The sequence below is a fragment of the Corvus cornix genome, chromosome 1 (genome assembly GCF_000738735.6).
Source record: "Corvus cornix cornix isolate S_Up_H32 chromosome 1, ASM73873v5, whole genome shotgun sequence".
In the NCBI taxonomy this organism is placed as follows: domain Eukaryota; kingdom Metazoa; phylum Chordata; class Aves; order Passeriformes; family Corvidae; genus Corvus; species Corvus cornix.
The window spans coordinates 79,430,972-79,454,357 of NC_046332.1; the positions used below are offsets into that span (position 1 = coordinate 79,430,972).

The 23,386-nt window shown below is 36.7% G+C and overlaps 1 protein-coding gene across 10 annotated transcripts in view; it reads right to left on the reverse strand.

Annotated features, from left to right (window-relative positions):
• NALCN (sodium leak channel, non-selective) overlaps positions 1–23,386 on the reverse strand; it is a 239,599-nt gene that overhangs the window by 173,296 nt on the left and 42,917 nt on the right. For 7 of the 10 annotated variants that reach the window (XM_039562541.1, XM_039562481.1, XM_039562155.1 and 4 more), the window contains one exon: positions 13,075–13,229. The exons of 1 other annotated variant lie outside the window; for it this stretch is intronic. In XM_039562541.1, the coding sequence (XP_039418475.1) occupies positions 13,075–13,229 (155 nt within the window). 2 more of the 10 variants (XM_019282976.3, XM_010394114.4) reach the window with 2 other exon arrangements.

A 23,386-nucleotide genomic window follows, 5' to 3' on the forward strand; every position in this document is an offset into this window, starting at 1 on the left:
GTCTGTCCTCATCTGTCCTCTTGAGATGCAGCGCAGCAGGGAGCAAGGGGTGTTGATACTTAAGGGGTTCACTAAGAACTCAGCAGCTGTGCTGGTGCCAGTGAGCTCTCCAGTGCTCTGCTGCATTGGGGGGTTTTGTTTGTTTGGGTTTTTGTTGTTTTTTTTGTTTGTTTTTGGTTTTTTTTTTTTGGTTGGGTTTTTTTTATTTTTTTTTTTAAATACATTTGATCTCCTACCAATCTCAGGAGAAAACTTACTTGTATAGAATTTAAGACTATACTACTTCAGATAAATTAAGAAACAGTACATGAAGTTTTATGTCAGCAAGGCATCAATTCATCTAAGGTGATATAGCCTACAGCTGAAAAAAAAAAAACAAGATGCAATTAAAACTTGCATTTGACCTGCCTCAACTTTCATTTTCTTACTCCCTTCTAATAAGTTTGCCTTTCTGCCACATTTTGCTCTTTCACCTTTTCGTCTTATGACCAGTGACAGTTTATGGGCCTTTTATCTAACATCAGCGAATATGAATTTATTTTTTTTTTAACATTGTCATCATCATCACTGTAATACAAGCAATTATTAGAAGGCATATTAGAAGGAAAACTTCAAAAATAATTACTTTGATAATGAAATCTAACCAAAATATATTGGTCCAGTATGCAAAAAACTCTGCATTCTCAGGAGCAGATGGGAATGAAAGAGATAGAAGGAAGTGCACAGCACAGACATTGGATGGCTGATTAAATTCTATGCAGCATACCATAACAACTCAGGCGATATATCAAAATATATAAAGTAGCAAAAGATGCCCACCAGGAAAGGTCCACAATTACAAATAAAACAGAGAACAAAAGAAAAAGTAAAGTTTTTTTGAAATTTGTTTTATTCCACTATAGATCCACCTATTTAGGTACCAACACTAACACAGAACACCCTGAAATGGCAGGGGAAAGTATGTTCCACTGAAGACTCTCAGCAGCAGTAAAGTTTTCTTTGACTGTCAGTACAACTATACTAATCTATTCACATTAGTTTCACCTGATTGCCTGACTTAATGCAAGACTCAATTACTTCGGGATTAACACAGCAGTAAATTAAAATTCTGGAGGGCTGCTCTGCTCAAATTCCTCTAAGTTTCCAAAACTCTACAACTTCCCACATACCACTTTGTTAGCATAAGAGCTAACTCAACAGACATTATTTGTGCAATTTTTTTGTTTCTATACCACTGCTTAAAAACAAAAAGTCTTGATTAACTAGGCAACTAGAATGGCTTAACTGAAGAGTGAAGCCTTCAGGAACATCAAATAGCTAAGGAAGTGTCTTTTTTTGTTGTTGTTTTGGTGGGGATTTTTTGTTTGTTTGTGTGTGGCATTTTTTGTTTCTTTTAGGTTTTTTTGTTTGTGTTTTTTGTTTGGCTTGTTTGTTTGTTTTTGTATTCAGTCCACTTTTTCACTTGTCTGGAATCAGAAGTATTGTCCTAGTATCCTCTGTGGGTTTAGGTATCCTTAACACAGAAATACAAAGTGCTCACTGTGACCATGAGTAACAGCCAATATTAACATCCCAGTCATGTCTGTGGACCCACACTATACAAGCAGTTTAAGCAGTCAGTGTGTGCTGTAGAACAGCAGGACAGTGGTGCCTTAGCTGCAGGAAAGTGGGACAGCAGCTGCCTTCTGGTCCACATATCATGGTTCTTTCTGCCACAAAAATCAAGCAGGAATACTGGTATTGGGTCACAAAAATAGGTGGCAACAGACACAGTATACAGAACCAAGACCTCAGACATGCAATCTAACCAGCTGAGAAGTAACCTTTAGTCAAAGGTTTTCCATTGAAAATTCAGGGTTGAAAGGCCTGTTCAGTCCTAGCAATAATAATTTTGCCATGTGCCCTAGCATTTTTGCTGAACAGAGCGAACTACCACTCACCTTAAAACTTCTATCAGTGCCACACTGTTTGGTAACTACCATATCTCATCTCTAGCAGGAAGAAATTGTGAATCACATGCATTGGCCTGCTTTTTATAAACCTTTTCCATAACTATTAAGTAAGAAAAACTATTTTTTAAGTATTATGCATAAGGATATTCACTTACATATATAGTTAATAGAGGGTTATGATCCCTGGCCTGTCAGGCTACAGGAGCAAGTGATTTACAAAAGATAAACAATATATATATTTATGACCAAAGGAATTCAGTAAGTACGGGCCAGTCCCTCAGTGTCTGCTAAGCAGAAACGTCCATACTGAGGATATCAGCATTTCTAAAACCAGTCTGCTGCTGGCCAGTCATCCTGGGAAATGCCTTAAGACTTGTTAATGTGATGATAAGGTTTATGAAACCTCAAATAAACTTAAATCTAAATGGAGAATACAGGTATAATGAGGGCTGGGCTGTCTCCAAATAAAGAAAAAGTTTTGTGGAGTCAACAACCCAGTGTGAGTGCCTTTGGGGCCTGCCGATGCAGCAGCACAAATGTTCTGACAGCATTACAGCTGAACAAAACATAGGCACCTCTATTTGGAGCTGAGCTAAAGTTCATAAAGCAATCCCTAAGCATTCACTTAAGGGGGTCAAGTTACAATCATAAGGTGGGACATCCTTGTCAAAACAGAAGCAGTGGACCCACCACCCACCACCTCATGACAGCACAGTTCTGGAAACTGCAGAACTGGTGACCCACTTGGAAAATCATGTGGCTAATTTCAAAGCTCCTGATAATATTTCTTATTCAACAGGTGCAGAAATGGGATCAAAACATAAAGTGTACTTTGCAGGATGTGGGGAAAGGCCAAGGGAAAGAAATATTGCTGTCTGTTGTCTGCAAGGTGTTGGTTTACCAGACTCTGCTTTACCATGCAATACAAGATAACGCACATGCCATGGACACTGCCAAGGCTGGGAATATTTGTGTTATCTAAGCACACTTTGATAAATTAAGTTTGCCTAGTCTTCATTTCTGTTTCCGCCCATAAGCAAGTCCTTTCGTGGTGCACAAATTTGAGAATGAAATAATATTATTTTGCTTCTAAGACAAGTCTGAGTATTCTGTAGTAAACAAATTTTCTACACACTGCATTGCAAAATCTCTTCGTTCTGTCAGTTCAAGAATATGTCATTTTTATTTTTTATTTCAAGGTTAAGTAATTAACTAAACTATTGGGCATGTCAGCACTGGGGGAAGGATGGAACAGAATGCCTGAAACTGTTTTAATTATTCAGTTAGTAAGTTAATGATATTAAATGCACATGGAGGATAAAGCACTCAAAAGAAAAGCCTTCTAGAGGAAAGGAAAGAGCGGTAACTTAGTCACCTACGTGACATAAAATCATGAGAGACAGCATACTAAGAAGGCATCAGAAATGTAATGACTTGGCAAACAGAGTAAAAATCTTGAATTTCTGAGAAAAAAAATCATCAAGGATAATACACCTTTATTGCTTTGGTTCGTGACAAGAGTATCCTAAATGTTTCGACTTGATTTATCAAGAAAATTTCAGTGAGAGGAAAATTTGATCTAAAACGTATTATCCTGTAACCTGTACAAGATTTAATGCCAACAAAAACACAGGCAAGCATAATGTAAGACAGAGCTTCCAATGCTTTCTAACTCACCTGATGGCAAAAATTACACACTGTACAGAAGAGCATAATAGAAAAGGATGCTGGTGGGTAAAATCCTTATAGAAAGATTGCTTTCTGAAGCTAAGCTTCTACACAAACTGGCATTTGGAACCTTAGAGGAAAGAATGGCTAAACAGTGAGTGGAATCAAAGGTGAGCATCAAGAGAAAGGAAAATTTTGTCCAAAAATACAGCTTTTTTTTTGTATTCTGTGAAAACTGGATATATTGCAGATCTGCATTTTTTCACTACAGGGAGGAAGAACAGGTTTGGAATTATTAAATGTTTGGAGAACAGGAAAATATAAAACAAGGAGTAAAGTCAACACCCCCTGGTCCTTTTCTGTCGTGTCATCTTGTCATACGAGGAGATCAAGTTAGTCAAGCAGGACCTGCCTTGAATGTTCATCTTTTCCTAAATATATCTGTCTACGTTCAACTTCCAACCACTGAATTTCATTAGTACCTTTTCTGCCAACTAAAATGAATTCCCAAAGAAAAAACACAACTGAAATAAGTTTAATAACTTCTGTTACTAAAATTTTTCTAATGAGAAACTAAACATGGCCTTGTAACCACGTCCTTAAGAAGCTGAAACCAGTGAAAACAGTATAGTGCTTTAAGCCCAAACAGGGATTTGTTAGTTGACTCACTTTCAATTTGTCCATTATCTCCAAGAAACAAAGTGAACTTATATACCTTATTTACATAGCCATGTTTCACTCCTCACAGCATTTGCATCCCTCGAAACTATAATTACTTCCCAAGATGAACAACACAATGAGGAGTGCAAACTGTTCTCACCTGCACAGGGCACACAGACTGTTTTCTTTGCTCCTCTGTGCTCACCAAAACCCTGTATAACCTTCTGAAAGTGACTATGTAAAGGTGGTTGTCATGTCTAAGTTTATTTAGGTGGCTTCAGTGTGCAAAACTGGTAGGCGTTTGGTAGTAGTGGACACTCCAGAGTGGGGACAGCTGTTAAAAAACTGCTGCCCATGGCTAAGTCCATTCTGGAGCAGAGGAAATTTTTAATTAGGAAGGAGCAGCAGAAAGAGAGAAGGAGAGAAAAAGAGAGAGAGAGAGAGAAAGAAAGAAAGAAAGAAAGAAAGAATTGCAAAACAAAAAAAAGTATTATGGATCTACTCCAGATTCCTGTACCACTCCCCACCTCAGATGCTGCAAGAGCAGAAGAGTGGGGACTAGGACATTGGGAGGAGATGACTGAAGATGGGACAGGTGAAGGAGTAAAGGCATTTTCCCTAAATGCCTCTTAACTGTTTGCCTTCCTTAGTTCTTAATACCTGAGTGAGCGATTATACTACGTTAATTGTCAGTAAAACAAACAAGGGAAATTTCCTGATTTACCCACTGAAGTGCCTCAGCTGGTGTCAGGGCTCTATTGCTCAATGTCTGCAAGGTCTAGGAAGGAATTCCAGTGGGGGAAAAAAAAAATCTACCACCATTTTTGAAATAATGATTTCTAGTGGTTTCTCAATCAGTGGACTAATGGGACCTGCTTTAAGTCATTCTGGCTCACATTTACAAAATACATGTTTTATTACTAGACAGTCTGAATAGCTTCCCTAATTACATTCTGACACCTTCACACATTAACATCACTATCACTTGTCATGTTACCACATGATAACTCCACAGGTCGAAGTCATGGATGAAGGGCTTCTTCCTTGACACTGTGCATGAAAGTGCCTGAACCAAAGAGCGTCATTAGTGGAATAAATTAGACCTCTTTATCAAAGTATTTAATACTATGATATACTTTCTAGAATAAATGAAGCATGAAGACTCAATACATGTATCAAGCATATATATCATCCATAGATTAAAAGAGTCTGACTGGAAGTTTTGATGAAATCATTATTGAACCAATGCTTATTTCATAAGAGCTCAACCTTTCAGCCTTCAATGAGTACAATTAAATGGAGGCTCTGACTAAACAATTACATCCCCTCATTGCTTTCTATTATCCCAGATACCAAATGACCCAGAGCCCAGGGATGCGGGCTGTGGTGGTGATGCTGATCTGCATTTCTGGCCATCTTTGTCTGTGCAAAGTGACACCAGCTTCATTCAGGAGACATGATTGTGTGAAAGGGCAGTGGAGGGAGGAAGGAGGCATGTTGGGAGGCTGACAGAAACCCTTGCAAGCCTTTCAACTATCAGTTGTATCTCCTACTTTGAGCAAATAACCTGGTAATATAAATTTTATTCAGTTCATCAACTCATAATTAACTGCTTCTCATGGACGTTGAAGTCTCACAGCTGGCAAAGTAGTCAGTTTCTTAGGACAATTTATCAATCATAATCCACCTGCCCCTCTTGCCTATGCCAAAAGGAAAGACCAAGTGGCTGCTAATACTGCCACCAAGAGCCAAGCTGCCTGGGTCAGGTGGGTGGGTAGTGACAGAGTACCTAAAAGGTCAGCCTCTGCCACCAGCGAAGGGCACTTTTCTCATCCAGTGGCAGCTGGAATGTAAATCAGATTCTCAAGCGTTCTCTTTCATCTTGGTATGCCTTGTTAACATTCTGCCTCCTAAATGCTAAAGATGGTTTTACCCATGCTGTGGAGAAGTGGTCCATGGAGAAAAACTGGTAATAATTTCATGGAAGAATGACAAGGAGCAAGTCTTTATAGAACTCCCTCTAGAACCAGTCTCCTGTTGCTTGCTTTCCTAAGGTGCCTGAAGCAGGAATTCCTGCTGCTGCAGACTCAGAGGAAAAAAGAAGGAACCACACTCTGCTTAGTCCGTACATAGGGGTTAGTAGGGAATCTTTCCAGAATGCAGGACTCTCCCTTTGACCACTGTACTACTATATAAAAACATGGGTCATTTTTACTTTAGCTTTAAGAACTTGTATCAAATTAATGATAAAGATGTCTACATAAACAAATGGACTTGATGCTCTGAACGCTCGCAGTTTCTAGAAGTACCGTATTTGGGGTCTGATTTAGACTCACTTTTCAGCTTTTATTTTAGACTGGTGTGAGCATCCTTCCTCCTTCTCCAGATTTTTGCTCTTTAAGTGTTTATGACATCACACCACTCAACAAACTCTGTGGCCATTATGAATTCTAGTCCAAGAGACAGGTACCCAATTTCTAAGAAACATTAAAATTTATCATGGAAAATTTACTTAGTGGATTGTGGCAGATCCAGATTCACAGCATGCTAACTTAATCTTAATTCCTTCCTTCTGAACAATGCACCGAATGCCACCCAATCTTCCACTCTAAGAGCAATGCCTTTGCAATTCCAACTGGTTGCACACTCACAAGTATTTTCCCCATCAAAATTTAAATTGTTTATCCAATTTATGGGTAAACAAAGGGGCTATTTTGATCATTGAATGAGTCTTTTATTAAAACAATACCTATAAGAGAATTGAGGAAATTCGGTCCCACTGTGAAGTTTCCTTTCACAAACATTAAATTATGTTCACTTTTAATCTAACCATGGCAGACATTTTTCACAGTGACATACAATTTTTTTTCATACAGTTATCAATTTTAAAAAGGCTCTCAAATGTAGGCATGCAAAAATATTTAATTTCTGGGTCCCACATTAAAAGGAAGAAGTCCTTGTAATAAAAGTGGGAAATATCTGAGACCCAAAGCTCTGTTGCTGTTTCACAGGCCATAAAATCGGATGGTTTTGCTGGCTCACTGTGCCAATGAGCAGTGTTCACTTCTACTGTAAGGCAAGTAAGATTTAACACAGATGTAGTCTTTGTATATAGACTTTGAAGCCCTCCTTACCATGGAAATTTTGTTATTTGTCTTCAAGATAAAGTATGAGTGTTTATCTCCTGTATGTAAAATGGTCATTAACATGGTGGTCTTTCTCAAATACTCTTTGCAGGTACAAGAAGTAATTAGTATCATTTAATAGGATACTAGCCCTAGCAATTGGTAGATGGGTTGATGATAAGGATACAATTAGATCTCCTCCTCCTCCTTTCACAATGATCTCTCATGACCTAAAACTTCTCTTTCTTACTTTGTAGAATATTTTTAAACCTTTAGGTATCTTAATTTGGGACTTCCTTTTCCTTTTGAGACTATTTGAAGCAATGCAAATCACTGTAAATCATGGAAAAAACCTTCTCCAGAATTATGTGAAGAGTGAAATCAGTGATGTGCTGCAAGTGTACATCTGTAGATGATTGCAGATGATTGCACCCATGAGGCATGTGGAATGATTACTAGCTGATGTTACAAAAAACTGAATGCAAAAGAATCTGTACAGTGTGGAAAGTGCAGGTAAGGAGGAAATCTGTACAGGATCCAACAATAGTGGGGATTCTGGCACATTTGCATCTATGAAGCACCCTTTTCAACAGAACCCTATGAATAGACCCCTCTGCCAACACCCTCAGTGTGGCCCTGATAGCAGTTACTGCCATGTTAAATATTGAGTAAAGGTAGATGCACACTCAGATAAACAGTTAGATGTAAGGTAGAAGTACTTGTCATAGCCCTCCAATTCCCAAGACTTGTATGCTCGTATTTAATTCAATAATTATATTTATGCTCTTTAGGTGCAAATACTTAAACAAATATAATCATATGACTAATAATTTTTAAAATTAGTAGTGTCTGTTCACAAAAAAAAAAAAAAGTAATTTTTCTCAATATTTAGCTCAACTTGTCTTACACACTTCATAATACTGTCACGGTCTCAGCTGCACCCTACGCAATTAAACATGGCTAGGAAAAATACAGAGAAGAAAAGAACACAATCAGAAAGAAGAAACAGGCTAGCTGTGAACATATCTGATGCTCCCAGTGGGAGACAAGGCTGAAGGCTGTTCTAAGATGAAGAAAACATCAATCTTTTTATAGAAGCCTGAATCAAAACCAGCTAAGAAGTCTGAGAAAGAGAAGAGCTTGACAGTACCATACAGGTACAGTCAATAGTGAGGAACTTTGCTACCCACGTCCACACAGGCTTCCAAGCCTTTCATTCATATCCTTTCTCTTACTTCCATTCAGCCCCACACGTAGTGCTCAAAAAATCTTTCAGGCACCCTGAAGAATAAAAGATTCAATTTTACATTAAGGCTCACACTGTTACAACACCTACTTAAGAAGTCAAGTTCTGTGTCAAACTGTTGGAAAGAGTAGTTGGGTTTCTACTGAGTTCATAAGCAATTTACTATGGGAAAGCAAGAACTTCCTGTAGCCTCCCATCAGGTGGAACCTGAAACAGCTGAAGTCACCTCACCTAGAGGGGTACCTTATTCTTTCCTTACTATCCTTCCTCCCGTTTCAGAACTTCAGAGACAAAAGGATTTGAGGTACTGAAAGCTCAGCTAATTGACTCCTGTTTCATCAATTCTTCAGTTTCATGAACAGTTATGAGGTAGACCTCTGTGATTTTTGCTTATAACTTTTCCAGAGGTACTGCCAGACAGAACTTCCCTGGCTTTTAGTAACTGCGCTCTCTTTAGAGATTACACTTGCAAAATTGGCAATACTAATTGGTCTTTACTTCATTCTACATGCAATCTAGAAATATGCACATTGAAGGACAGAGGCATTAGCTGTAGATATATGCTGATGTGGCCTGTTTTGGAAAATGATCTTCACAATCACCTTGTGTAAATATCATGTTATTAATATATATTAAAGGGCACAGGCACTTGACAACCTATGGCTCAAATCTTCCTGTATCGTTGCTGTACAAATGTGGAATGGAGGCCAGTTTTGTAAAGAGAAAGGAAACACTTGATGGTCTACATCTTTTAAAAGGCTTTTAAAGTCTTTTAACACTGTCTTGCCATGACAACACACAGGAATATGGCTAGGTGACACTGCTCTGTGATGGGTGCAAAACCATTTGTTAGGTGTCCTTATGAGCAGCTATTAATGAAACACTGTCAGAAAAGGAAGACTGTCAAAGTTCCAGAGACTAATCTTGGTCTGGTTCTATTTATTTCTTCACTCTTGATCAGGTTGATAGAATATAAATGATACTCATGTAATTTCAGATAAAAGTAAGATAAAAGGCAGCACAAGTAATCAGGAGGAGAGATTTAAAACTCCGAAAGATCTTTCAAATTGAAGAAATAGTCTGGAAAAACAAAAGAAAGTATGCTATTCAACAGAGACAAGTGTAAGGGTTTACATTTTAAAAGAAATAAGTAAATAAAAAAAGGATAGGAAACAGGGATGGCAGCTCTTTCAGTAGGACACAAGGGCTGTAATAAATTAGAAAAACATGAATCACCCACAACATGCTGTTCTGAAAATGGAAAACATCTCACTGGGATGTAGAAATTGTAACAGAGCTTAAAACCACATAAAATTATGGCTCTACTGGGGTATTCTGACAGCACTGCATTTCAACAAAGTGTTGAATCAGCCAGAGAAGGTCTAGAGAAGGACAGTAAGAACAATTCAAAGTATAAAATGTAAGTCTTTTAGCAAAAGACTGAAACATTTAGAGCCATATGGAAGGCATAACGAAAGATTCAGAAACGCTTTTTTTTTAAGGTTTTGTCTATGCCAGTAGTGAATAAGGTGAGAAATTACTATCTTAAATTGCATAAAGAGGAAAGATTCAGGTTATGCTTTAGGAAAATCTTCCTAAGAGTACAGACAATGAAGCAACACAGTAAGTTGCCTGGAAAGATGATGAAGTCTGTTTCTCATCAGAAGGAGATGGCCTAAATTATCTTGACAAGATGACTTCAAGACACATTTATCAGTAGTCTATAACAATGTTCTTCCTTAAACAATATGTATACGCTTGCATGGAAACATACATAAAACAGATAAACAGAACACCTCAGAACTAAAAATAGAAAACTTGAGACGTAAATATATTTTATTTATTTGAATAAGTACCAAAACGAACACTACCATGTTTCCAACTTTCATCCTTTAAAGTCAAAGCTAATTATAAAAGTGGGACCAAGGTATGGCCAAAATCAAGGTATTTTCCAAATAGGAAGCTACCTAATTGGTATATTCACAGCATTAAAAACTCTATTAACTTTTATCTGATTAGGACAGCTTGGTCTTCACCCAGCAATAAAATTGTAAAAATGCCTTCTTTTTTCTTTCAAGAGAACAAAAATAACAGAAATGATCAAATATTCATAGCTTGTACTTATATGCCACAAATTAAGAGTTACTAATTATAAAGTAGTTGTAAAACTGCTATACTCTTGTGATTTTTGTAATGATAGGATTTCAGGATCCAACAGGACAGGCTGCATCATAATAACTGCAAATGAAATACAAATGAAAGTACAATAAAATAGTATAATTACACAGAAAAGATTTATTTCATTACTTACCTGTTAACTACATACAAAGGTGCATCACAAAAAGGATATTTATAAAATATTGATATACGTGATGGTTATAATCCTGTTTGTAACAGTCCTAATTTGAGGAAGCTTATTTAACATTTTGTAGGAAAGCTTCTGTGTCTTACTCAGTATTTTAAAGTTTAGTAATCAGCCTTCAGTTGATATTCAATTTAACTTCTGGCTACTGTACTTAGAGGTGTTATATCCTGGTTACCTATTTCTAGACAAAAACAATTTATCAGCTACAGGTCTCCTAGGTCTATTAGCTATCTCTGACCTTTAAAATGCAATACTCAGAAATACACATTGATAAGGCATAGGACTATGACTCAGGAGACCAGAGTTTCAGTCCTGATTTTTTAACCAGTTTTGAAGGCATCCATGGACAAAACATTTCACCTGCCTTTGCCAACCTGCCCCCATCACTAAAACAAGCTGGCCTCCTTTATTTAAGCACTCTGGGTCTCATTCAACTCTTCTACCCATTGAAGCTTGTCTAAGACATTGCAACTACTTTTCCCTGTTGACCAGGTAGGCAGCTAGAACAACACCCTTCAATGCCACTAATAATTTCATATGTCAAGATAAGAAGGGTGATTTCAATCTGAGGCCTAATTATTCTGACAATACCCCTATCTTGTGCTCCCCTTCCAAACTACCTGGAACTATAGAACTTGAATGTGGATGGTTTTAGGTTCTAGTGTGAACTCAGCCCATGTTCTTCCAGGCATGGCAGTAAATCTCAAGGTTGACTGAGAGATCAGACAGGATTATCCTTTGAGATCTACAGAAGAAAAAAATTATAGAAAATTTGGTACTATTGATAGTGTTATTCATTTAGCAGTACTGGTACAAATGGTACTCTTTTGACTCCCACAGGGAGTCAAAACAGAATGGTGCTTGGTTGAAATCAGGTTTTTCGCCCTCTCTCACAAGACAAAAATAAAGGACATAAATGGGACTTTTTGTTCAGAAATTATTTGGTATTACAGAGTACTTGTTGTAGCAGGACTCTGAGACTTTCTTGTAACTCTCTGGCTCATAGTGTATATTCAGCAACCTGAATATTTAGGAACCAACTGAAGCAATTTCAGCTGTAAAGACTTTCGATACTCAAAAAAACTTTTTGGATTGCAGACATTCAGTCATTAAATCTTTTCATTACCTTCAAATTCAGCTGAGGCCAGGATAACAGTCTGGAGCTCAAGCCAGAAAAATGAAAAGGAAAAAAAAAAGCTTATCAGAGTCAAAGAGATGCATCAGAAAGAATTCAGCCTGTGGGTATGTTCTGTCATTTGAAGGTACTTCCCTACCTGTCCTGAAATGAAAATTTACAGCTGCAGACTCCTGTTAGACCTCTGTCTGTTAAATAAATGTGAGATAACCACAATGTTCTGACAGAGTAACTGCATATTTTCCATTTGGATGCGGATCTTGCCACGGCTGCCCATGCTCTTGCCACCTTTCCTGCTTTTGTGTTCTACACTCATTTCCTCATGGGGATGGCACAACACATTGCAGCTGTCAGAGAACGTATTCTCCTGGTAACTGCAGTGATTTGCACAGAACACAAATTGCACCAGTTTTGCAAATCTGCCTGACTCTCAATGATTTTTCTGGCTGATGTTCTGACTTACAGAGTTTGGATCAAGATTGCCACAGATAACATGGTATCATTTTTTCTCCCATCTTCTCCTTAGTAACAAGATGATTATCAAAGTAATTCTGGATGGGGTTTTTTTTGCATGGGAATTACTACTAAAATTAGACAAACAGAAGGAATTTTATACTCTAAAATGAATCAAAAATAAAACACAGAAATTAGTCATCACATTTGCATACTGGTGATAATCAACAGTTGACTCCTTATAAAGACATTGTTTTAAAGTTATTTAAATCCTGGGATCCCAGGCAATGTAAAAATATATCTTAACTGCAAAGCAAGTAGCACAGCCTCTCCTTCTGGCATGTGCTCTACTTGAGTAGAATACTGATTGCACTTGATGTCTTTTCAGTACAGACATGAACTATCTGTTCCATTCATCTCAAAAACATTTTAAAATGGATACTGAAATGGATTTTACCAGTAGGACAGACCTATCTCATTAAAGCCACTGTAGCCCAGCTCTTGCCTGCTTAGTCCCAGATCTTCAAGGTCCATGCATTTAAATCCAGGTGGGCACTGGTAACCTTCTTCTAGCTCTCTGGAACAGTGGGTGTCTGGGATAGCTAAATTATTCCAGGTTACATTTCTGTGAAAAATACAAAATTAAGTTGTTACATAAACTCAGCCCATAGCAAAACTACACATCTGAAAGTGTTGAAAGTGAAAGGACTAAAGTGAAAAGTTCATCAGCAGTTATTTTTACTATCTGATGTTCTTTGGTATACGCTGTTTTCATTAATTAAGCACTTATTGTAAAGAGCAAGCTAACACTCTCCTACAACTTCAGCCTTAGGCAATGACAGTACAAATACTAACAGCAGAAATTTCATACTAATGCCTAGAGATCCCATAAAAATGGAGACTCTCCAAGAAATGGAAGAGTTAACATTCAGCTGTTCCAACTGCTCTGTAATGCAATTTGGACATGATGTTTCAAGCTCCTTTGCAGATCCTGAGAGTGTGTTCAACTGCAGCCAATATTATGACTTTGACTTACAAAGGCATTACCTGTGCTTGCTTTGACACTCCTTAAAAGGATCCTTGTGGATGACTTGTCAATCACCTGAATATGTATTCAGCTTCTTGTAACTTGGTCAGGACAGGTTTCCACCATGGATGAAGGGTCACAGGAAAGAAGTCAAACCATTACTTGTGTAGTGCAATTAGTATCTAGGCACTGCTGTGACTGAAACAGATCTGATTTACTTCTAGGTCAGTCCAGCAATGATTTAGTAGAAGAGGTGAAAAAATTTGAACTGGTTTGAATTGGTTCAAACTGATTTATGTAACTGACCGTTAGTAACATTTTAAAATAGAAAGATCATGAGACAAGGGACAGTGCCCCAACACAGTGAGACAGTGTTGGTCATTTTTCACTGTTGTCAGAGGCTGAGCATCACTTGTTTTCCCTGTTTCTCTGGCAGCTGTGGTTGAGCTGTTGGAGGCTTTGTCACACTGGACAAAATGGGAATTTAGGTAGGCCCAGAGCTAAGGGCCATAGAAGCTAAAAGGAGAGGGACAAGTTTGTTGCTCTCTGTTCTATTAAATATATGCCTCTGGCATGTACACATAAATATGGGTTACCTAAGTACTCCCAAACTTTGGGAAGGAGAAGCTCAGGCAGTTGATTCCCCCTAATCACTTACAGTGCCCAGTTAATAATCACAATACACAGTCCTCTGCCAAAACCAAAGACTGGTCACCCCATTTTCCCAGAAGTCGTTTGGTTAAGAGGCAACCTCAGCAAACCATCCCGCTCCACCCTGAGCAGGTCCCTGTCAGGGTCTGCAAAGCCACACAGCACAGAAGTGGGGATTCACATCACTTGTGCTGTGGGGCTGCTGGGCAAACCAAAGAGAAGAAAGGTCCAAATAAGGCTCCAACTCTGCTGAATGAGCACACAGCTAAACAACAACTGTTTTTCTCCCTGCTTGTATTCTCTCACCCAGCATATGAAAACCCTGATTTTTGGTTCAGGCCTAGGGCAATTTCAAATCAGATGTGAAAAGCTAATCACAGTGAGTTCTGGTCTGAGAAAAAAAAGTCAACACCATTTTCCATTCATGTTCAGGTTGATTTTGACTTCCTGGTTACAGCACAGACTTTTGGTATAAAAACACCCAAAATGAATTGCTGAAAGTTACAAAAAAATGTTGTAGTATTCACCCTGTTATCCCAAGGCTTTAACCAGTGTCTTAAAATATATCATTTTAATCTTGCTTGTCCACAGAAAAGGGGAAACTTTTCAGCCTGCCCTTTAGGATAATTAGCATCTTATTGTTTTTCTGAAGTCCTTTTCCTTTAATCTAACTCACAGATGCATTTTGACAACTAAATTGGGTGAACAGAAGCTTTAATTACTTTATTTTTATTGCTTTTATGCACTGCATGGAATAGCAATACATTAGTTGAAATCTGTCGGTGTGAAACCAAAGCTTCCTACAAAATTTTTCCTAAGCAATTATAAATGCAGATAAATAACTATTGTCACATCTATCCTGTAGTCATTTCTTCATGATACCAGGGAGACATATATATCTGCATGGATGCACACACAGACATGCACAGTTCCAGATGGAGTTTTAAAGAACACCCTGAAATTTACAAATGTGCATAACTAAAAATACAAGATACACAAGCATATGTGTATTTGTTCCACTTTTGTAAACATGCTCAGCACATGTCACTCAAGTATTTAAAAATTAATCTGTGCACCCTAATTCCTTTAAACTAGAAGATGTTAATTCATACCCAGTTGTATGCTTTATGTTAGATTTATGATACTGCCATCCAAAAGTCATTATAATATATAGGACTAACATAAAACAATATTTTACATATATTTTTAGAAATTAAGATTAATTCATTGGCTCAGGCAGATTCAGAACCCCAGTAGCTAATGAACACTGGTACACTGGTAGTTAATGAACTTCACATCATGGTTTGCATTAGAAAATGTCTCAAATCCCAAGAGGCCAGCAGTGTGAGGGCATATTATTAAAAGCATTGCTGCCTCAATCACTGCAATGAAAAGCATTCATTTAAGTGCTTCATTTAAACCTAGACCATTTTTTTATTTAACCTCCTTCTGAAAGAAAAAAAAAACCTGACCCCATGCATTGAGTATGATTTAGGGTAAAAATGAAGAATCTCTGCTTATAGCACTTGTACAGATACAGGCCTTTTTGGATCACTGTCACTTGGCAAATTGTGTTCTGCCTCTAGACAGTAAATAAGCATAGACTCACCAGATGTTTTCAATATAAGATGACTTAAATTTTATTCCTTCATGGGACATACTCAGTATCAATTAAGTACTGAGATACTGATTCAGCACATACCTAGTTTTAAGCATCTCAAAAGTTCAAGTAGGCAATGTGCTTAAATGTCTTGCTGAAAAGGGTGCCCAGATAAATTTATGAACAAGAAATAATTCATCCCAATAGACCAACAATATTTCTATGCAGAGTATTCAATGTCTGTGGAGTGCAGCATCAACCCAACAAGCGAGCTGAGAAATTAGTTCTCCACAGGAATGCCAAGGATGCAGAAGGAGATAATTGACTCCACATCACTTGATAGGCATCCTTCAATAACAAGATTGTTGCAAAAGACACAGGACTGTTACTCTGACATGTTTTTAAGTGCCTGAAGAATGTTATGATTACATACATGTGTACATCACAGGAAGAACCTGAACTGTTATCTCTTGGGAGTACAGTGCCTCTTTTCCATGGCATCTGTTACAAAACTGGTCTTTCAACCACTGTGTGATGTGAGAACAATCTCTCTTTTAGTACCTTCTCCTTATTAGGGCAGTTCTTCAAAGAGGGGTTTTGACACCTTAAGAGACAAATTACCACGGTAGCTTCTAGCTTCTTGTTTTCTGCCAGCCTGACTTTCTCTGTTGAAAATAGAGATGGGGAAAAAAATGGGATTTTTTTTTATTCTGGTATTCTATTAATTTTCTAAGATATGACCAGAAAGCTATTCAAAATTAGCAAGCTTCTTATGTAGTTTCCAGATCCAGAAAATTTTAAAAAACCCCAAAACTAAACCTAAGAGGTATATTTATTGATAAGGTAATAAAAAAAATAATTTCAAATGGTCAGGTAAAGAAATTAATAAGTAAAAATGACTTAGCTGGAGCTGAAGGATTTTCTGCATTTGTTAAAAGGAACCTCATGTCTGTCCCTGTACAAAACCAGGCACTGCCCAGCTGCTGACTGGAGAGCTACTGCATGTTAAAAATACCACAGCAGACATAAAAATGGCTGGTACATCATGAAGCAAATAAGTAGTAACTGTGCAGCTTCCAAAGAGGGAGCAATACATTAACTGGGGTCTCAGAGGAGTTGGCACTGATTTCTGTGCGATCCATTTTCATTAGTGACCTGGGGGACCTTATGAACCCAGCTTCATCAAAATCACACCAAACATATGATGAAGGATAACAAAAAACCTTTGAGAACAGAGAAAGATTATGCAGTTCTGAAGACTTTAAAGGTTACTCTCAATAACTGTGATTTAATGTCAAGTAATGAATTCAGAAAGTGATAGAACCTAAACACAAAATGGACGCTGCTGTATAGAAAGTACTAATACAGAAATAAGCTTAGATCAGATGACTGATAAAATATTTTTCTTTTAGATACCAAGAATTATAGTCTTTTCTTCTGCTAGACATCTAATTCTGAACATAAAACTCCAAAAAAAAAAAAAATCCATTCCTGTACATTTCAGAAGAGATGCTTCTGCTTTGCCATATTGCCAGAACACAAGGGAAAAGAACCAAGTTAGTGAGACTCCAGCAAGAAACTTAAAATAAATTCAGAGAACTCCATGGTACACAGAAGTTGCTCCTGAAGCTGAAATTAAATGGATGATGGGCTAGGATCTCCCAAATAAATACTTTCTGATGAAGTAATACTGTGTTTCTACATTGACTTTAGACAAGTTGTCTGATGAATAATAATACACTGCTCTCTTACATATATAGGTCAATAACATCTAATTAATTTGTATTTATTCTGATGATCAGGGTGATCTACTACTATGAAACAACTTCCCTGCACCATTCAACACAATGATTATAGTCCATGAACTCATTTTTTAAAGCTTTAAATTTTATCTTATATCAGTATTTTATGAAATGAGATGTAAATTACAAGCTGAATTCATAGTTGGAAAGTAAGGTCAACTGTGACAAGAGCATTCTGATTTTAACAATGTTTTGGAGCCACTTTTGAAACAACAAAAGATAAAAGCAAAATATGTATAGATGTATATTAATGGTAGTGGAACCTCTCAGGTCAAAAATATGACATAGTAAATGCTAATTGCTAGGGTAGCAAATAAAAACTCCTTTTTTACAAATTTATTTATAATTCATTGAATCATACAAAAGAACAGATTTTCACACCAAATGTAGAATAAGTTGTTTAGTCACCAACACTTCACATTCTAGATTTAAAGCTCCCTCCCACAAATGAGTCCATGAATATAGCCAAGACTTGTAATTCAATTTTATTTTCCTCACACTGATTACTGGGGCCTTTGCGGTGCCTTGTGGTAGCCCTTTTAACATTTAGATGCTGATCTAGGAGGTTGCACATCTCTGAGAGCCCTGTATCCTACTTGAGTGTCTTGGATACATCAGTAACACCAAATGCCTGCACATGGGTAAGTGCATCAAGTTTAAAACTCTTCAAGCTAAAAAAAATAACACTTCCTATCATCAGCCAAGTCATCAGCCTTAGTTTGTTTTCCCCCCATACCTCCAGCCAGTTATAGAGCACATGACCTTGTTCTCCAATCAAAAGACTTTCCTTAATGAAGATAATTTATAGAATTAGAAAGAAAAAAACCATATTCATGGCATAACCATTACTAATGGCTGTAATTTTATACCAATAAAAATGAGAAAATCTGCAATTAAGATTCTTATGACAATATCATACAGAAACATTGTGCAGAAGGGAAGTTTTAAATTTACTTTTCTATTTAGAATTTATCCTCTTAAAAGCTCAGATAGTTCATGGCAATTACTACACACCTGATGATATCATTAGGTAGTCAAAAATACTAAAATTTTTATTTTGTATTCCAAGTTACATTTGTTTTCAGAAACTCTGGGAACTTGAAAGATAGGAAGCCTAGATGGAAAATTGTTTGTATCACCTGATTCCTTGTAAAAAAGTAAAATGGAGAAAGCTTAAAGTTTATTTGTTGCTTAGTGACCATGAAAACAATCTAAACACCTAGGCAAATTTCCTTCACTTTGTCCTTTTAAATGTGTCTCTTATTCCCAAAGCCATATCTTAATTCTTACTGTGTTCATCCAATCAAATCCTTTTCTCCTGTGGGAAACTCTGAACATACAACTGCTATTAACAGATGGTTCCTAGACTACTTCCTTACACTTGTGCTCTTTTTACAGGCCTAACAATAGTAACAGCTGCTCCTGCACAGTTGTTAGAATAATAATATTGTGCTATAATAATTGCTACAGATTTGTTTCTATCATGAAGTTTTCTATTTAACATTTTCATAATTATTACCCCATTATGATCTCATCTTAAAAAGGACAATATTAATGAATAAATCACTGATATTGATAGTTCTAAAATTTGCAGTAGTAGTTTATCATTATGATTGGGCAGAATTTTTTCAAAGTGCACTCAGTGTGAGCGAACTCTCTTCTCACTGTAGTCAGACACATATATAATTGCTAACTTCAGTGAAACGGCACCATACTGCAATTGAGTTCTACTGATAGATCTTCTAGCTTGTGCAGAAAGAGACTGTGACTTAGAACCATGATGCTGCTGGAGTTATTACAGGTTCTAGAGAATACAATAACAGTGTCATCCAAACTCACTGGTGAAAGAAATTTCAGAGAGTACCTCTCTCGTTTAAGGACTACAGATTTGTTTAGGCACAATTCTTCCTCTGATATTTTATAATTTTAGCATTTTGCTTTTGGTCAAATTTAAATCTAAAGTCATCATGTACCATACTTACAGAGCCAGTTTCCTGTTTTTAATCCAACAACAAAATCTGTGTTATCTTTTAAACTGTAAGTGTGAAAACTTCATCCATATTTAATGTTTCTCATAATTATATCTGTAATTACAACTATAAAGCTTTCAACCCTTTCTGGTAACAGATTGTCTCTTATATCTATTCATTATTTTTATCACATTAAAAGATAAGATAGGGCATGCTTAAGGACTCATGGCTTTACGAACAACATAAACACATAGCTTAAGCTTTGGCAACATTCCATATTTTACATTTTAGCTTGGCAAACACAGATTCTACTAATCAAGAATTAGTAACTGAGGAGAATATCAGACAGCATCTGCTAGGGATAATTATATTCAAAGCAACAAGCCCAAATAACTGAGGGCATCTCTTCCATTAATTTTTAATAAATCTTGAAATAGCAGGGAAATTCCGGAAGAATGCTAATGCCATTAATTTTTAAAGAACAAGCAGCCCAACTGCTTAGCCTGACATCAACCAAGACAAAAGAAAGAGTGAGCTGGTGAAAAGTCTAATTGCTAAAGAGTAAAGAGCATTAATGTAACAAATGGCAGCCAGAATGGATTTAGAGAAAATAATTCTCATCATAGTAACATGATTTTTATAAGATTACAGATTTGTCAAATAAAATTGCCTAGCTTTGACTTTGTAAAGCAATTAATTCAGTAACACATGACTGATTAAAAAGTTGGCACTATATAATATCAATAAAGCCCCAGCTAAATGGGCTGAAAACTGATTAACTGACATGTCAAAAAAAACACTTGCCAGTGAAATGATCACCATGATCTACCGGAATCAATGAGGGAGAAACATATAAAATTAAGAATAAGGATAGAAACATAAATAACAATAAGAGCAAGACATTCTAACAAGTCGGAATTATTTGGTTACCTTGATCAAATAAACCAAAACCTGCTTTAATACAGGCAAATGCAAAGTTACAATGGTAGGAAAGCAAATCTTATGTCCTGTGGCCTATAGATTAAAAAGGATAAGAGGATGGAAATACCGTATTATAGAATACAGGTGCCACATAAAAGTTTGAGATGAGGGGATAAAACAAGGCATATATTGGTCCCAGTAACATCATGGCAAGAAAAAGCCAGTGCTTCCCCTAGACTGTATACACAAAGCAATAATGAATTAATGTTCCTCTCTGTATGACACTCATACAAATTATGATTAATTTTACATACATATTTTTGATCACAGTTTAGTATTTGAAAAACTGAGGAAGTTATAGAAAAAAAAGAAAATTACAACACTGAAGAACATATTTTGCAGTAAAATACCTAAAGAGCTAAATAATGTTAGTTTATTAAAAAGCATATTGAAAGGTGCTTCAATTGTTGTAAGTGGATTCACACAGAGAAAATACTAGGAATTAAGGTTCTGTGTAATCTGGCATAAAAAAGTATAACAAGAATAGAAAGCTAACAGTTGAAGCCAGGCAAATTAAAATGATGAATTAGGAACATTTTTTAACAGTGAAATGGTTTTTGTAAGAAACAAGAAGTTTCTTTTCTAATGACTGTTCTTCTGCAAACTAGTCAAGAATAGATACACACCTGGGAGACACACTGGAGTCAGACACAAGCTATAAGGTTTCATAGAAGTGAAACAAATTGAAGTCTGACTAGATGATCCAATAGTTACTTTTAATTTTAAATTCAATATATAGATACAGTAATATTTTACTACTGCTAATATATTTTCTTTCAGTAATTTTTCCAAAGGTAAATGATTTTTTTAGTATCGTGAAATTCAGTTTAGCTCTTTTATTCACTCTTTATCTGTTCACTTTCAGGCTTCAGTGTTGGGGTTTTTTTGCCAGTTTTCACAATCTTGTAGTGTCTAAGATCGAGTCTGTGGATGGAACTTGGATTTTCTTCCTTTTTTTGGCCAATTTTACAAGAAGAAAATTATTTACATGTTTATTCAACAAATTAAGAAAAGTAATGGTCTTACTCACTTTCTTCTCCCACCCATATTCAGTAATAAGGCATCACTACATCAGACTGCCTATTACGTGAGGCAGCAATACTGAGTAAAGTTCGATTTGATTTTGATTGTATTATTTTTTCAGTTCATATGTGACCTAAGTTAAGGTCTAAAAATATACCTTTGATGTTCCTTCTATTGCTACTCACTGCACAGGAATTTTGAACAGGTTGAGATTAAATCACTGAACTTATCTCACACTTCAGGATGCAAAAGTTCAAAGATCGAACACCTTTTTGCTGAACCTCTAGAAGGAGTGGCACAAGTAAAGACTGCAGCTCTGGTGTCCTGACTTACCCTACCTCATTTTAGGCAATGAAGACAGAGAGAGAGAAATACATCTCCAGAGGTTCGAGGTCAGTGGGTTCATCCACACTCCTGAGGCACCTTTCTCTCTGTGACTGTCAGAGAGGAAATTGAAGGCATTCAGGTTCCTAGCACAGGTGCTAACATCAAAGTCAGATGATTCTCTACTCATGGCAGATCCCTTATGTTACACAAAGGCAATAGTGTCATTGCCCAAATGAAAACAGGATGGCTGCAGCTACTCAACAAATTTGACAAGCTATTGGTTTGATCTCTTGTTACTGGCACTAGAGGAAATTAAATTCAAATCACTCAGCCATTACCCTTCAAAGTAACAAAGTCACTGAAGTTCACCACAGAAAAATGAGAAGAAATATTTCCTATGGACAGGGCTGAAATGTACATCCAGGCACTAGAAAACAAAGCTCAAAAATTTCAGAAGGTCCAGTATGCATTTGTTTATGAAGTAGCATGCAAAAACAGTACTACTTTGAGATTTCAACAAATTCCACATGACATAACAACTCTCTGACACCCCATTTTTGTGACTGCAACAATCAGTCATGAGGGAGCTGAATTCAAATGACAATTGCACGATATGTATGCTAATGCAAAACCTGTTTCACAGGAATCAAAACAACATGAATTAATGGCATTCACACAATGAAGGAGGCTGTCACTCTAAGTGTTTAATATACAGGAAATAAACAGGAAGATTTAAAATCAAATCTAGCTAGCTTGCATGAATCTGCATGTCACTGAGGTATATTAAATTAGACTTATTTACAAGCTGAAGTGATCTCATACATATAGTACTATTACAATCAAAACCAGCATTTATTTATAGAATTTAAAAGAAAGAGTAAAAAACCACATCTCTTCTCTTTTAAATTACAAAGTCATGAACTGAAATGTATGAAACAATCTAAGCTGAAGACTGTACCCAAGTACATTTTAAAGTACGTTCAGGACACTTAAAAAAACCCCAATGTTACATATCGGACTTCTCTGGATGAAATACAGAAAAATATCTTCTAAGTTGCTGTCTAACCACTATAGGGAAAACACAAGGCCAATAATCTGCACTGTAGGATTTGAAAATCCCAAGATTGAAATTCATCTGGGAATTACTTTCATCAAATCTTACGAGCACTTTTGGATGCCTCACCCACAGAGCAGAGTTCTAGCTACAACCATTGAATGGGGGAGGTATTCCTGACTCTTTCTTTGGACCAAGGCACCATGCAGTTTTATCTCACTAGATTTTCTCCTTAGGCACAAGACAGGGTAATCTTCAGCATGATAAAAAAATACTGCCATGAATCCAAATCTGCACTACATGCAAAACCAATTCCTTCCTAAAGCTTGTGTTGCAAAGTGTCAAGA